Source organism: Pelmatolapia mariae, linkage group LG7, assembly GCF_036321145.2.
Source record: "Pelmatolapia mariae isolate MD_Pm_ZW linkage group LG7, Pm_UMD_F_2, whole genome shotgun sequence".
Taxonomy (NCBI): domain Eukaryota; kingdom Metazoa; phylum Chordata; class Actinopteri; order Cichliformes; family Cichlidae; genus Pelmatolapia; species Pelmatolapia mariae.
Window position 1 is genome coordinate 39,225,273 of NC_086233.1, and position 17,637 is coordinate 39,242,909.

The 17,637-nt window shown below is 40.5% G+C and overlaps 1 protein-coding gene across 2 annotated transcripts; it reads right to left on the reverse strand.

The window, feature by feature from the left end:
• Positions 1 to 1,932: 1,932 nt before the first annotated feature.
• ska1 (spindle and kinetochore associated complex subunit 1) lies at positions 1,933 to 6,846 on the reverse strand. 2 transcript variants are annotated; one of them, XM_063480920.1, is made up of 8 exons: positions 6,795 to 6,837; positions 6,276 to 6,334; positions 5,523 to 5,608; positions 5,311 to 5,426; positions 4,744 to 4,838; positions 3,955 to 4,080; positions 2,840 to 3,009; positions 1,933 to 2,192 (listed from the first exon to the last, which is right to left on the reverse strand). In XM_063480920.1, exons 3-8 carry the CDS (start codon positions 5,602 to 5,604, stop codon positions 2,044 to 2,046), a joined length of 738 nt encoding a protein of 245 aa, XP_063336990.1. In that variant the 5' UTR covers positions 5,605 to 5,608; positions 6,276 to 6,334; positions 6,795 to 6,837; the 3' UTR covers positions 1,933 to 2,043. The 2 variants fall into 2 exon arrangements, with proteins under 2 accessions (XP_063336990.1, XP_063336989.1); XM_063480919.1 differs by lacking the exon at positions 6,276 to 6,334 and having other exon boundaries at positions 6,795 to 6,846.
• Between the last annotated feature and the right edge of the window lie 10,791 nt (positions 6,847 to 17,637).

The window sequence follows — 17,637 nt, forward strand, 5'->3', positions numbered from 1 at the left end:
AAGGATGGAAAATAAGCAGCAGAGCAAATAATATCACATTCACTATGGCCGGGACCTCCAGGCCATACTCACACAAATGTTTCTGTATACTATGCCGGCCACTTGGTTACGGCATTCCATGTATGACCTGCCTGCTAGTATCTTGCACCCTGCTGTTTTGTGTGGATTGTCTCAGGGCCATCTTTGCACAGCCTGCACCTGGGGTCTTGCCTGGTGTGGTAGAACCCAGCCTCTATGGATCTTGTACTGTATCTGGCATTTGTACATACTGTGCAGGGGCCTGTCCTTCCATGATGGCTCCTCCTCTTGCTCCTCTTCTTTCTCGGGGTTCTACCACCAGTGGTATTCACTAAGCACACTGTCAGTTGTGGCCATTTTCCTGATGTATTTGTGGATGTTCATTGTCTCATCCTGGACTCACCAGTCCCCGGCATCCTTCCTTCCGCTTAGCATACAGTCTCAGAATGCTGAACTTTCGGTGAAATCCTTCATGCATGGTGATGAGCTTCCTTGTCTTGATGTCAGTGGCTTCTATCTCCTCCTTTGGCCAACTTATTATCCAGGCAGGGCACCTGATCACGGGCAGGGCGTAGGTGATAGCGCGGATCTTGTTTTTCCCATTCAGCTGATTCCACAGCACTTGCCTCACTCTCTGCAGCTATTTGCAGCTTTTCTAGCGGCCTCTTTACGGTTCCCATTTGCCTAGGATTTCCAGGTACTTGTAGCTGTCCGGTATTACAATCCCCTCAGTTCTGACTACCTTCCCTCTCTTTGTTACCGTCCAACTACACTTCTCCAGTCCGAATGGCATTGTGATGTCGTTCCTGTAGATCCTCGTGGTGTGGATTGGTGTGGAGTGGACTGAGGGGGGGTTCAGGCTTATGCAGAAAAGCAGTGGGGACAGCGCATCTCCTTTGTAGACCCCACACTCGATGGTGACTTGTGCTACAGGCTTGAAATTGGCCTCTAGTGTTGTTTGCCACATCCCCATCGAGTTCCTGATGAAGGCTCTCAGCATCCTGCTGATCTTGTATAGTTCTACGCATTCCAGGATTCATGTGTGGGGCATTGAGTCATATACATATATATATATATATATATATAAAATTACTTATTACTTTCAGCCTCTGTGTTAGCGTCCCATTGTTGACGTGAATGCCTGAGAAGCTGTTACACAAACTGAGCCTGACCATAACTTCTGTTCTGAGTATCAAGAGATTGATCACCTTTACTTTAATCAACTCGGAGTGTGTTCTTCCAGAGTTAAGCATGTGAGTTATTCTACCAGTCACGCATTAAAGTAAGATAATGAATGACCATTGGAGCTCTGATACCAGGATTCACCATGGCACCAACAAAGAGAGCCTCCATTTTAATCCAGCGACCTCTGGAATATAACGTTTTCAGTGTGGAACAGAATTTTTATTTCATAAACCACTACCAGGTAACCCTGGGGTAGTCCCAGAGCAGACAGTATTACCCTTTGTCTAGTAGTACCTTGTGGCAGGGTTGCGGTCTTTGGCTCTGCTGCCGTCTTGAGAGCGACTATTGCTACGACATCTTCCATTCTTGTGATGTTTGTGTTGCTTACAAATGATATCGCAGGAGTTTCAGGAATGTTGCTGTAACGACCTCACGCACAATAGGTGGTACTTAATTGTAATGGAAAACGACTGAAACTGAGTTGAGCAGAGGTGCTAGTGGAAAAGGGCTATAAATCTCTGAATGAAGTCTCAAAAAAACACAAAAAGCAATTTAATCATAACCGAGCTTTAAGACATGTAAAGATATTATTACATTATTACAACATAATGATACAGAAGAGAAAATGTGCCATTTATTATTACTAGTATCTATTATTACACTATATGACAATACAACATACACATAGAAGTTTAAGTACGCAAACATATATATATACCAGAAGCGTGTTAAATGTTTGGTATGTCTACCTATCACAACAAATGACATTTACCTATGTAAGCCATTTACAAATATGGCAGTGTACTAGAGAAAAGGAAAAACTAACTGAAAGCGTCTTTTTCATAACAGCATGTAGCGGGTGAGTCCTCCCCCTCGGAGCTCCCGCAGGCGCTGGCAGTGTCGCAGCATGTTCAGAATCCCCTGAAAGCGTTTGTCCACCTTTATCTGGGTAAATTCACGAATGTCATCCTCCACAACAAAATACTGACCTGCAAAACATTTAAGCACAACTGTGAAACTTTTGTGTTTTACAAACAATCTTTTCTCAGAAACTGAACAATATGGATGTGATAATGTACTTATAAAAAGCCAGTTGAAAAAAGTGATCTCAAATATCTGAGATGTGGGTTTGCATTTAATTTTTTGCCCACAAAGCTGAAAGCAAAAGAAAAACAAGCAAGTATAACACCGGTATCCTTTGTTTTTTAATTTTCAGGACAGTTTTGTTTGCTCTGTTTAGTCCAAAATGATTTTTATATCGCTTTATATGACTCACGAATACTTAAAAACAAACAAACAAACAAATAAACTAAATGGCAGAAGAAAGGTCTGTGGATCATTTAAAGCCTATGCTTAGCTGAAAACACTAAAAAGACAACATATCAAATACTGAAGTCTAACATTTTCACTGTCTTGGGGGAAAAACCCAGAGATGCTTTCAAAATGATCAGCATAACCTTCACAATGATTCTAAAATGTGATCTTAAAGCAAGAAAGACTTCTGTTGCAAACTAAGGAGCTTGGAAAGAAAGAAAGCTCTTTGGACTAACATGACCTCTATGACTGAAAACCTACACGCCCATTCTGTCATCCTGAGACGTGCACAAGTAGCACACAATTTTGGCTTGCAGGATACCTTTTGTATCTTTGGTCTCTTGGTCCTTAAAGCGCTGGTGCAGCTTTCGTGAGTGATTGTTGAGTGTTTTGAAGGACTGATGGACAATCTTGTACTTGGCTGCTACAGCAGTATTGATGCTCTCCACTGCTGCATTGAGTTGCTCATATGTCACACGTCCTTTCATGTACCTGTATGAACACACATCAGAAAAACACCATTTCATGTTATGTCTTCAGCTATTATGGGAGCAATAGTGAGCAGTATGGGCATAATGAGCAAACCATGGTAGAATAGAGCAGTGTAACTGAACTAGATGAGGCCCAGCCACCAATGACATCTGCTGAGCTGACTGTAGCCTGACTGCCCTATGATGACGGCTGGAAGTCATAAAATCAGAGAACTCAGGAAGGATGTCAGTCACTAACAGAAATGCAGAAGGGTGTCATGACACACAGGTCCTGCATGAATAAGAGGTACAAGAAGTCTCTAACTGAGCTCTGGCAAGTAGCACAAGCAAAAAAGCACAAGGTCAGATCCAGCCAGAGGTCAGACGCTTAGTCCTGCAGGCCAGGAATAAGCTAGACATCGACTCACTGCTCCACCACACCAAGATCTAAAGCAAGGATATCGGGATGTCCTTTGGACTGGATAAGTGTACCTGAATGACTGCAACGAAACAGAAGGTGATCCAAAGCAAAGGGGCGGAGCTACAGAAAGCAAAAGAGTCAAATACTTCCAGAAAGTAAAACGGGTGCTGAGAAGCCAGCTGAACAGTAGGAAAAGATCCAAGCCATCAAATATTCTCTAGCAGTTACCAGACACCCAGCTGTAATAAAGAGGAAATGGATGCCACTGATATGAAGACATGAAAACTGCTCATAATGAACAGACAGGTGTCCAGCATATTATATGATATTAACACGCATACACGTTGCCAGACCCTAGCAGGCAAGGCATACATGGTACCCCATAACCAAGTAGCCGGCATTGTATACAGAAACATCTGTGCCAAGAATGGCCTGGAAGTCTCAAGGTCAAAATGAGATAGCCTCCCTAGATTGTTTAAGTGGGTTTCACAAAGGTGATCATCATACATAAGGTCATTTTGAATTACAGTGATCGATTATACTTACTGAGGAATGCTCTCAAACTCTGGCATAGTGACGAACTCCATCTCTCTGACAAAACTCTTGCTGCTCTTTTTTTCTGCTGGCTGAACCTCTACAGCTTCTTTCTGATTTATTGCAGGTTCGCTTCCTCTGAAAAATAACAGATCATAAGCATTTACAGCATATTTTGTAAGGTGGTGGGCTCTACAAGCAAGGTACAGCAACAGTTGAAAGCAAACATAATGCGTTTGTTTTTATGCTGAGAAGAGCAGGGGGAAAACAAAAAAACAACCAAGCACTTTTTGATTAACAGCAGAGTAATGGAGTCAGCTGTCTTAATCCATCTGCAGTTCTGCTCGAAGCATTGGTAAGCTCCACTTAGCAGCACATGAACTCTCCACCTGCTCACTGACTCTCCACCTCACGATGGATCTCCAGAGAGCAACAAGAACAACTGCTTCCTGCTGCCCCCATGAGCTGGATGGTAACACCGGGAGTTGTGGTTCAGCATCTGAGTGATATCAAAGACTGCTACAACAGCAGTCTGAGCAGAGAAGCAGGCAGTATGGAAATCCATGACAGGAAGGACCGGGCTGGATAGTTAGTGCCAATTTTTCAAACAAAGAGAAGTTAAAAATTGAGCACAAACAACATTCTGTTGAAAGGGTAACATAACAAAAAAGGTAAAAATGCTGAAGCGGGTTGCCAAATATATTTGATTCATAGATCATTAGAGAAATACTGCTTTATTCAAAATAAAATCCCCCATTTTCCATTAAAAAAACATAAAGTAAGCAATGCTGGTATTCTTACTTGAGCAGGCCCTTCTTCCGGGGCATGTGTGGAGGGATGTTGTTCTTAATGTGCTGAACATCCTGCAGATACTTCTGGAAAACCTCATCAAGTTCCTGAGTGAGAAAAAGAGACTGTCAAACCCCAAAACCCTCTGCTCACTTAATGTTTTACTCCGGATGATTTCATTATTTGTATTCATCTCTGCCATGTTTGCCATTTTTCCTGCATTCACAAAATTCTGGCATCCTCAAAAGGTGCTTTTTAAGGAAACTAAATTTTGTTTATCTAGGTTTTCATTTACAAAACATAAAAAAGCCATTTTGCTTATCAAACTGTCAGGAGAAAATGAATTTCTATTTTGTGCATGTAGTCACCCCTGAAGGTCCACTCTGAGCAAAGGAAAAGCAAGACATTCATGCTAAAACTGAATATCACTTCACGGGCTTGACTAGATGGCATGTATCAGTGACTAACTGGTTTATGCAGTAGTTAAAATTAGTCATGGCGGTCACAGCTTATTCTTCTTTATTGGTGTGAATGTTGGACTTGTTTGTTCCAACAGATAAACAAATGCCTCTACTTTACCTTGAGATGCTTCAGGTGCTCCTTCTGCTGGTCAACTCCTTTTTCAAACTCCTCCAGAAGTCTCTCCAGGGCAAACAGTTCTTGTCCAAGTTTCTTCATCTTGTTTTGAGGCAATTCTGTATGCGGAGGAACATTTTATGTCACAAAACTTAGCAGTGGTTCCCATGGATGCAAACACTATCATCAGTCTCATACAAGTGGACATGTCATACCAATAACTGACAGATCCAGCATGTGTTTTATAGAAGTTATTCTGTCATGAATGTGGTGGCTGATATCCTCGAGGTCGCCCATTTTTCTGAAACAGGGTCAAATTAAAACCATTAAAATTGGAATTTAAAATTCTAACCTGTCAAGCATGCAGGTGAAGGTCATGCACAAAACTAAAGTAGAACTTTGATGATATCAAACTGCTTAAGGAGAAGAAAAAGCAACAGGCATGACAATGAAAATTGGATCGAAAAACACTGCCTCTCTAAAACCTTAAACATTTAAGTTGTAGACATGGGACATGTGAGACTGCTGCTCCATCCATCTCCTAAAGCAAGCGCATTATGTCAGACACACGTTTTACATTGATGACCCTCACGGCTCCATTCAAACACTTCGACAATTTTGATGGACCAAGGTAGCATGAAAGTGACACTGCCCTATGAGCGAGATCTGACGAGTAAACCAGTAGAATAATACACAAATGGTCAGAGTTTTCTTAACGTACGTTATATTTTGACAGTTTGATAATTATGAACGCCATGTGCCGTTCGTAGTTATCGAAATACGTCCACACACGGATTAACAAAAAGGTCAGACACTTATTAAAAGATCAGCTTATAAACTTTAATAGGCGTCAGTGAAAGGACAGCTAAAACCAATGGTCTATATGCCGTCAAAACCCATATTACAGTCTTGTTTGTTTATACAAACTCGGCACTTCCGGTAGCTGTTTCAAATTAAAGGGGCGTTACCGTTTCAATGCACAGTCATTTCTTAACCAGGCTCTTATTCTGAAACATTTACAGGAAGTCTGTGGAAAACACAAAAAAATACGTGTTAAGAAAAAGCGCTACACAAGGACAACAACTTATTAATTCACCATTACTCTGAGTGAAGGAGAGAGAGAGCAACGACAGGGAAGGAGAAGACCACTGAAATGTAAGGGTCAAGAGCTATCAAAGCCAGCCACAAGCAGTGCAGTTACAGCTAACTGATTTACGGAAACCTGTTTGCTTCAACAGCCAACAACCTACCCGTGGGCGTGATCGGTACGCTCGGGTTGTCAAACAAGTCTTTCTGTATGAGGGCATATACAGCATGTACACTGTTTAAGGTTCGAGCGTATGACAGAGATCTTATGAACCCATGAAGTTCGTAACAAGTAGGAACAGACTGAAGGTGGACGTGTAACCTTTGTCATAAGCGCCATCCCGTCCCCACACCTGTACACACATTGTATTATTGCGCAGTGTATTATTAAGCTCACTCACACATTTAGCTGCTCTCACTTCATCGTAGTCTTCCTCAGTAGCTACTTTCCCGGCTCATTTCAAATGTCACGTCACGAGACGTCACGGCCAGCGCATGCGCTGTTCTAAAACAGCGGAGTCTGGAAGATGGCAGCAGAGTGGTACAATTCTGTTTTGTCACTGTGACAACTGGTCCTGACCAATCTTTTGGCCCTTTTCTACAGTATAAGAAGGATGAACTATGTCATAATGTTACTTTATGTATAGCAAAATTTTTCGTACACAAATGTAGATTTACCAAAACATCCCCCAGGTTTGTTACTTTCTTAAACGATTTGAAACTATATATAAAATCCTTAAAATTACTTAAAGGAAATAAACCACAAAAACTATATGATATTCTTAAGCATCTTCCCACTGAATTGAATAACTGAAACTTAATATATATTTCCCCTTTGTTGTTTGTCTGTTTTGTTTTGTTTTGTTTTCTCTAATAGGCAGCATTTCACTCAATTTTGCATCTTGGTCATTTGTACACATCTATATCGATGTATCCCCGTTCTCTGCGGCCTGCTGGAGCGGGGGGGCTAGGAGGAGGAGCTGGCCGTCCGACTGGGGTCTGGAATGTGGGGCCTCCCTGCTGCTGCGGAGTCGGGTGGGTCTGCTTCTCCCCACCGCAGGGAAAAGGGTAACACCACCTAGGTTTGGGTGCAGTTTCCCCCTCCAGGGGCAAGGGTACCTAGACCCCGGTTCTTAGAGTACGCTTGGGGAGTGTGATTGTGTGTACAGCGTCTCTTTATGTCTGTCTCCACGTTGGTTGAGTGTGGAGTAATTGCTTATGAGAGCATGAGGGTGGGAATGGATGTTTGCATCTGTGTGTGCCTGTATGTCTGTGTCTATATGTCAGGTCGGGTATCAGACGGCACCTCTCTGGGGACATCTCAGGCCCTCCAAGGTATGGAGGCCTATCTCCCCCCACCACTTCCCCTGCCGGTGGCGGACACCCTCAGACATCGGTGCATTGGTGGTTCTTTGTGTCCGGGGATGGGCGCCCAGGTACACACCAGCTCACTCCGTGGCAGCTGCTTATCGGGGCCTGGAGCCTGGGGCTCGCTCGGGCCACTTCGGAGGTGGGGTGCCCTCAGCCTGGGGCTCGGTCACTCAGACACAGCTGGCTGCCGGCGGAGCTCACGGGCACGTCACTGCAACCCCCCCCTGGCTCCTGCTCCGCTGAGTGACCCCTCATCTGGGAATCTCCTCAGCTCTTTCTGGGATAGTGGCGCGGCTGCCCCTCTGTTGGTCTTCCTTGGTCTCTTGTGTTCTGGGGGCCCCTGGATGTCTGGAGTTTTGATCTCCTCCATACCTGCTTCATGCCCTGGAGGACGGGACTGTGGCTCCCCACACCCTCTAGCACATCGTTACATGAAGGAACCTTTTAAAAAAACAAGCGCGTTCGTGCTCACAGGTGTACACACGGGTGATCACACACACAAACTACACCCTTTTTGGCTCCTACCTCAAAGCACACTGTGCGCTGTCGATCCTACGTGCTGCACAATAATGTTTAATATTTAGTATTTACTGTCATATTCCCATATATCATTGTGATGTTGTTTATTATGTTGCTCTCGTTTTCTTCTGCTTGTTTTCTTTTTTCTTTCTCAACAGGTGATCCAGGTGATTGATATATGTATTTTTTGTCTGCTTATTTTGTTGGTTTTTGTTTTTTGCCCATTTTCCCCCTCCCTCTTAAAAAAAAGAAAAAAAAATCTATATCGATGTAAACATTCATTATTTCTGTTTTATATGGTTACATTGTTACTGTAATCACTGTTCTTTCTGGCAATTCATTGTAATCCTTTGAATTTGTGCAGCACTGATTGCCGTATTTGTATATGTACTTGAAATAATAATAATATATATTTTTTAAAAACTGTCCTGACCAGTGACTGTGAGAGACAGTTTAAACCCTCCCTGGTTCCTCCCACGCTAAAATCAGTGCACTTCCTGTCACTGCTACATTTAAAGGAACCTTTTTCTTGCCAATATTGGATTAAAATTGTTGTTGCCTGACGTCAGTGTTACAAACAAGCATGTGTTTTTGCTGGTATTACAGAGAGATGACCTTTCATCTGAATGTTAAATTCAAGTTATTAAGACTTGTCTCCTTGTGTGTGCATGTTTTTAACGCAGAAATCTGTTAGGGGAAAGTTCTTTTTCTACAGTCATTTTAAGCAATTTTTTGTATTGTTTTGTTTTGGGGTCTTTTTTTTGTTCATGGACTTTTGTTCTTTGTTCAGGGATGATAAACAGCCATGAACAAAAAACATTTGTTCATCCAGTCTAATTTAGTGGCACTGTTCCACAGATGTTGGATGACAGATGACTTCTTTTAGTAAATGCTCTGATTCTTTCGTCTTGGGCTGAGAGATAAGGCGACCCTTGTTCTCCGCCTGTTTTCAGTTTCTTATTATGTGGTTTCTTCCTTGAACACTATCATTCTCTCTTTCTCTCTGCTTTGTTTCCGTAGCAGTAGAGGCTTCTCTCTTGCAGTGTTGTCACTACTTGTTCCGCTGCACCTCAAATCTGTTTCCCTATAAAAAGAAATTATTCACTAACACATGCACAGTTGAAGAACAAGACTGCTCAGTGCATGTTTCATAAACCCAACATTAAGTTTACATAAAAAAAAAAATCTTGGGCACAGTAAAGAAAATTTCTACACACAGTAATGGTTAAGGCTCATTACTCCATTACTCCAGACATGCTTGCCTGGTTGACAATGCTGGAAACCCATCTTCAAAAAACTAAATCTAGCATAGAACATCTTATATTCACTCTAAAACACAAAAGGTGTCTTTTAATATTTGGCCGAAGGCACATCGATGTGTTCAGTAACCAACACAGATGACTGACATAGACCTTTCAATTATGTTCACACGTGGTAATAAACAATAATTTAATTAAGTGGCATCTTAAAGTGTTTTATTATTAATACTTGTTATTATTTTCTCCTTCTTTTAATCTTTTATTTTTATCTAATTTTTTGATATTTTCTGATATAGTATTTAATTTAGTGTGATAAGATGGGGGTAGGGTTAGGGGGGAAAGCAAAAGCCCTCCGACAACATAGCCCCTGGGATCACTGGGGCACACAAACCCCTTACCACGATAAGGTGGCGATTCACTTTGACCTCCTTATCAACATCCAGCACTGTGTACAGAGCTAGCATTTCAGAAAGTATACAAGAAAAAATATAAGGTTAGACATGGTTAAAACTGAGGAGAAATCAACAAAGCATACACTACACATACACGTGTGAGGCCATTCTCAAGGTCTACTCACTCCGACATATAAAATGTAATGTAAATGTAATGATATGGTGAAAATCATTTTGTCTTGGTAACTGTACAGGCTATGTACCAGAAGGTGGCACAAGCACCCAGACCATGAAATAGCATAACGCAGAGCACAGTGTAAATGATACATGAAGTGAAGAGAGGTCACTATGCCTACTTACATATCTTACATAAAGCAAAAGACCATCATAATAAAACAATGTTAATTTCCAAAAGCTGAATTTTTTTAATGGATTCTTATAACATGTACAAATCTTATTCACATTTAGGTTTCTGCACACAGTCACAAATCAAAATGTATAAATAGAAATCAAACCTTTCCACACACATTTGAATTAATTTATAATGTTTTATATACAACATTACCATATATAATATTACTTATCCAAATACTGCTCTGTACTGCTCCTATTAACTTTAGCTAAGAAAGCACTGTTAAACAACAAAGGAACAATTAGACCAAAGATTTGACTGGTTATAAACTACTGAGCAGTACCCATATGGAAAAGAAATAGTAAAAACTTATATGATTTACTCATGAAAGTGGCCACTTTCTCATTACTTTCATATATTGTTTTAGTAAGTATCCAAAACATACAAGTTTAATTTATATAATTTTTAAGGGATCTTATATCTGTTTTCACTCTTGTATGCTTTTCATACAAGTTTCACACAAGACAGATACAAACTTTATAAGATTTATATATATCTTTTCCATATGGGTATGAACAAAGCAGCACTTGTGCACCACTTTTCTGACACATTGTGTAGAATGTGCTGCCACAGGTAGCTGTGCTGTTTACCTGTGTCTCAAAGTTTGCTTGTGTATTTTAGAAGTGCACAGTATCCCCGGAGAGAAGCTTGGGTTTCATGCCTTTTGGAAAGTGCTAATTCAGCCATGTTTGACTGAATTAGCCTGCGTAGGGCCTATCAATGCAAGCTCATATCACACGCTCTGTACTGACGGAAAGCTGTATATGCCAGAAGAGCAGCTTCCCAGACAGCAGCCTAATACTCACTTTCAACCTGGGAGTTAAGCTTTTTGAAGAAGTGACAAAAGCCTACTTTTTTTAGAGGCGCTACAGTGTCCAGAGTTGTACGCAGTGCAAATGTAAAATTATTAATAAGGTAATCAACCTCTACTCGAGTAGATTTCAGGTAGCTGTTCTGCACTTTGTGTGGCGCGTGGCATTAGAGAAGAAAACAGTTAGTTAGTTACAACCTGCAGAAAGACATCTACTGTGACGAAACCTATTCCTGCATATTCTCCTTCTTTTATGTGCTCCTCCTGTTCCTGTTGCACACATAATTGTTTTCAGTGGGGCTAAAGCTGCTGTCCCTTTGGATATCTGTGCTCTGTGCATCAAGGGAAATCTATTCTATTCTAAAATGAGTGAGAACTAGTCTCCAAATTATAGTGAGATGGTAAAATAGTTAAAAGGGACACTCAACAATGTAACGTGGACTTTCTATACTGCTGGAATGCTTTCTCTCGTTTTTACTAGCTATCTTGCTCTTTGTGTTGATGTTTGTGGTTATCAGCACAGTAATACTTAAATAAGAGGTAATCAACAGGAAGTACTGAGCCGCACACTATCCCAGTCAGACAGATGCCATCATGCACCCAAAAGCTATTCAAAAGTTGTTAAAGTTACTTAAGAGGTTCAGCTGTGTGATCACATTTTCTGCCCTTTAATGCTTAAAGGTATGATAGCTTATCATATTGAACTTCGGAGTCATTTCAATCAAAAATAGCTCTAATAAAACGTCTAAAATAATAAAATTCAGCTGTAGTGGGGCTTTAATGGAAAACCGATAATGTAGTTATGCCACATGTTATATTTAATTGACATCAATTGGCAGGCTCAGTGTGTTTAAGGCCTGCAGCTACTGCTGCTCTATTTCGTCTTGTGTCTCTTTCTGGCCTTCTTTGCTGGGGGGGGATCTTTTGCAAAAAACTTTTTTTTTAAGAATTTTGTTTTTTACATACAATTACAATTTCATGTCAATAGCACCTTTAGACATATATTAGAAAACTGGCGACATGTTCAACCCCTGTCAGCTATATCAATCCCAGATAGCATGAAGACCAGTTTAAACTGCACATTCTACTGGACATCTGAGGTGAACGTCATTAGTCATTTTTTTTAAATGGCTGGATACAGATACACACCTTTGGTTCAGTCTGTGTTCTCAACTGTCAGAGTTGGCACACACACCGTTTTATCTGAGCAACTTGAAAAGGGATCCAGTTCAAGTGATGAAGTGGGGTATTTTCACCCAGGACTGAGTTACACCAAAGGCTATTTTAGGCAGTGTCACCTCTGTCCTTCCTCCTGGACTGTTGGACAATAAAACAGGACCTGAAAAATACTTACACTAGTACAGAAGCATTTTAATTCTCAGATAAGTAAACATGTCTGTTAATATACCATGACGCTTTACTCTGAACAAAAATAAATAATAAGTTCATCTAAATAAATGTGTCCATCTGTACCTTTTATATTCTTGTTAACTGAGATATTTTACTTTTACTGAGAATGCTAGATACTGAAAGCCAGTGGCAGCACTTAGTCTCCGTCTTACGGCTCCATACAGTATAGGAACTATTTGGTGAGAAACATTGTCACTAAGCAACCCTGTTAACCTGAACTGAGTTCACTGGAAGGAATTATTTTTACTGCTGGGTAACTTTAGCACAGTGAGAAGTATTGGAAACCAGTAGGACACTATGTTTTTCCATTATAAATATTTTAAACACATGGAAAGAACTTGTGGTATTACATCCTACTGTAAACATGGGGATATTTGTTCATGACACAACTCTTTTGGATGTCTACACACTGCTTTAACTTTAGGTGTAATCTATCATGTCATGCAGCTCCTGAAATTCATGCATTGTGTTAACAGCTTTTAAACCCTACTCTAATAATCACTGCACTTATCCCCATATTTACCTATCATTAATCTAACTTTTCTGACTGAAACTTGAGACGTGTACCTGTTGAGTCATGAGGCAACATGAGACAAGACCAGAGCGTGGTTCACATGCCAAGATGATGTTCTGTTAAGTCTCGGAGATGACAAGCATTCAACTGTATAATTCTCTATCTCAGTAACCTAGACCACTGAAAACTCAAACATGACATGCTACAGTTAAGACAAAAAGCACCAAAATTGTTTGTGCTTTTAGTGGAACACACAAAACGAAGCACAAGGTTTTCTCCACTGCAGTGTGATGACAGATGGGAATGTACAAGCCCATAACATGTAGTCTTTTACAAGAAGTTGGTCCAATATAAATCAAAGTTTATCAGCCACTGAAGTGAGCCAGACTGTCAGACTGACTGAAGGTGTTGTTGTTTTTTTAAATGTCCTTGAATCTCATATGTTCATGTGGCACATTTCATCTGCAATAAGTGCTGGATATGTTCCTAGGAAATGTTCTTCATCAGTCAGTCCATCCTTTAATTCTTTAAATGTACTAGTTAGATTTCCATGAAGTCATATTCAGTTTTGGTGACCTTACATTGTTTCCTGTAATGCCATAAGACCATAAAACTTGACTATACTATTACATTACAGTAGGAAATAAATCTTAAAGCAGTTAAGAAGATGGATGATTAGCAAATATTGGTGGTGTATTACAAAGTGCGATTAATGGGTCAGAGAAATATGTTCAGCTTAAAGTCAGTTTTCAGAGTTACAAAGGTTGCTCTCTTTTTATCTTGCTAGATCACCATAGCAACTTATGCTGAACACAGAACCTGGAACAGGTTATATTCAGACTGGAAGTCCCAGGGTTACTCTAATGTTGACTTAGAGTATAATTTAAATGCTATACAGAGTCTCTGCTGAACGAATATGTTTTATAAAAGCAGCCTGTTAAGCTGTATCTAACTAACACTACAGGAGGAAGCCATGCAGCAGGGCTACAGCAGCAGAAACTGCATCACAGGGATTTACACATATTCAGTTGATGAAAATGCATAAATGTTTTCAAGTTTTGCGCTAATCTGCTGCCAAGTCTGTTTGGAATTACAGCTGATAGAGCACAAATAAGAAAGGTGTTAACCAGTTTGTTGGACATTTTTGACCAAAATATTTTATCAGTAAAATTAATTCCACTCTCACTGATCTTGTAACAAAACTGATTTCCATATCTCCAGGCTACGGGTCAGAGCCAGAGCTGTATTATACTAGACAGCGTTTAATGTTTAAATGTACCAAGATGAAAGTTTCAGAGATCTAATGTGCAACTGGCATGTTAGAAATAAACAGCAGCACTAGTAAATTATATATATTCAGTAGCTGGGACCACATCCTCATTTTAGGTTTGACAGCATTTCTAGTAGATAAGGGTAGATGGCTTAAGCATGAATTGAGGCTGCAGTTTGGGGAAGGCCAGTAAGGGTACTGGTGGCGGCTCCTGGGACTGGGCAGATCCCCATATGAAAACAAGAATGAACAGCTTGTAGTGTTGGAGGGGTCATATACAGACCCACCTCCATGCACCCCCCTTCCGGTGGTCCTGCTCCTGAAATTCAGATAATTTATCTCCAATGAACAATTTTCTGCCAGCATTACTATTTGATCTCTGCTACTCGTTCTTCTGTTATGTCTCTGATTGGAGTAGACTGGTTCTGTTTTCTGTGATTGGGGTCACAGAGAAAGCCACAAAGAATTATTTACACCTGTAAAGTCAGAATGTCTCTTCCTGCTTAAGTAGATTATCCAATTTAACTGTCCATCAAACTGATTACAATCAGAACTGATAATAAAATAACAGTGTTTCTAGATAGAGCACTTCCTAAAGCCACATTACAAAGTACTTCACATAATGTAGCAACTTAATAACAAGCAAGTTTTATTACAGTACACAACATTCATAGTTCACTCAGGGATTTATAAACAACAGTCTATTGTTTTAACATATTGTTGAAAGTTTAAAATGTATAAACACTTAAAGTTATAGATACAGAAATGTCATTAATTTCGACTAGCAAACACCACCCACAGGCAGTTTTCTGGGCAGTCTTCATCGTGTATTTAATGGTGACAAAATTCTCATACAAATTTTGGTGACTGTGAAGTTACATATGAGTGACAACTGGAGAACCTTTGCAGGAATAATGAATACAAAAAATTAAAAGAACTGGGTTTTAATGACTGTTTAAAACAAAACAAAACATATAGATGTGAATAATCGCTGTATGTGTGACAATATCTGTGGACGGTTTCATTCAGAATGGCCCTTAAATAGGAGATAGGGTATATGCATATATCAGTATAGTAAGATGATATGTGACAGTAATGTCGAACACTATTTTTAGTGAGGCAGAGTGTAGATGTGCTTCTGAAGCATATTGTATCATGTCTGGTGGAATCACAATGTCTCCAATGGGTGCGATCTGCTCCGTCAGTCATGTCGAAGTCCTGATGTAGCACAGTTGTGCCCCCATTGTATTCCCAGGGTGAGCAAACCTCGCAAGTAAAAACTGATTATTTGACCACACACGTACACACACACAGTCACTCAAACACTCTGGTGAGTGTGTGTGTAGCTCTTTGGTTGCAGTACTGGAGACAGGTGCCACGAACTGGAGCAGAGCCTCACCAACTGCAGTAATCAAGAGTCTACAAATATCCAGCTCTGCCACCACCTCACTGCCAGATCGTAGTCTCCAATACAAATGTGCTTTAGCCATCCTTTGATCTAGTTAGTTATTCAAGGCGGACTTGCTGATATTCCCCTCCTGAAATAACTCTCTCCTCCCTCTTGCAGTGCCTCCAGGCCCTGCTCTCCTTTCCTTCTGGCCCACCCCTTCCACTGGAACCCAGTAATATTCTCAGACCAGTAACCGCAGCTTCTCAGTCTGGACAGTCACTCAGCTTCTTATCACCCTTTGCAATGCAAACCCAGTTATTTGCTACCATCCTCCCTTCATTTGTGTCTCTTTTTGGGTTTATCAGTACAGCATAAGAAGAGGGACGTTTTTAGTTGTTTTAGCCATTTTAACTCTGTTTAACTCCTTTAAGAAAATGAAATCAACCACATTTACCCTTTTATGTATTTCTCGAAGAAATCAATGGCATTGTTGAACCAAGTATTTCAGTTATTAGGAGCTCCTAACCAAACACATTTTACCGCCCACTTTCTAAACCCTAGTCTGGTCTGTTGTTCTTCTTTACATTCAGCTATCATCTGATGCACTGGTAATGTGTGACGTGAGACATGCCAGCTCACCAAGCGTTTTAGTGCTTTTATGGGTGATTTTAACTATTTGCTGATTGATAGAACACAACTTTTGTCGTCAACATCAAGGACAGGCTGAACTAGAAGACCATCACAGAGGTTGTGTACAAGAAAGGGAGCTCTTTCAATATGTACAGCAAAATACTGGAGGCTTTTTATCAGGCAGCTATGGTGAGCACAGTGTTTGCTGATTAACTGCTGGAGTTTGCTGATTAACTAGTCACAGGAAGGCTGGCTCTGTGATTGGCTGTCAAATGGTGGCGAGGCCATCACTGAACAAACTGTTAGGCATCATAGATATTCTTGGCCACCCTCTGGACCACTTATTGAGCACACACTGATTCAGCTCACAGCCACGTGTAAATACTCTTTATAACAAAATATGTCTCTCTGGTGAAGAGTTATCTGCTCTTTCATTATTGCCTTTTAAAAATTCAGTTGTGGTTGCTTTGACTTTAAAGCTTTTTTTCTGATATATTATCAGTATTATTATATTTCATCTTATATATAATGATCACAATTATTGCTGCTGTAACTAACTGTCATGGTCTCATGGCCTTTTGCTTTTGTTTCTCTGTGTTGTCTTCTCTCCATTGATGTGTGTGTGGGTGTGTTTATGGTTACCTCTCCTCAGTGCGGCTCCTCCTGTCTCTTCACACTGGACACGCACCTGCTGGCAATCAGCTGTGATGACTGACCTGCTCCTCATCAGTGATTAGGCTCACTAGTTAAGGCTGGAGCAAACACTCAGTCATTGGTCAGATTGTTTGGATTCTCCTTTTGTTTTTTTTTGTTGCTATGATGTCTGACTCCCGTGAACCCTGTTGTGTGTGTGTGTGTGTGTGTGTGTGTGTGTGTGTGTGTGTGTGTGTGTGTGTGTGTGTGTGTGTGTGTGTGCACTAAACAGCCTGCAATATCAGACCGCTGTTGCTAGAACTCTTAACACCTCACCCTCCACTTTGACCTTGCAAAATCCTGTAAATAAACCTGTTGAACCTTTACAGTGCTCGGTGATCGTTCCATTAGTTTATGACATTAATACTGCTATTATTGTTACATTCATGTTGCTTTTTTTATTATTATATGTATTATTTCAGCTGCAGTGACAGTGAGGTCCATCTGATATTTCATTATAACATTATTTCTACATCATTTCAACTGCTGTGACAAAAGAATATCCCAAATATTGTAAACATGTATCATTTCATATATATACAACTTTCTTTTTGTCTCCTGCCCTCGCCAGGA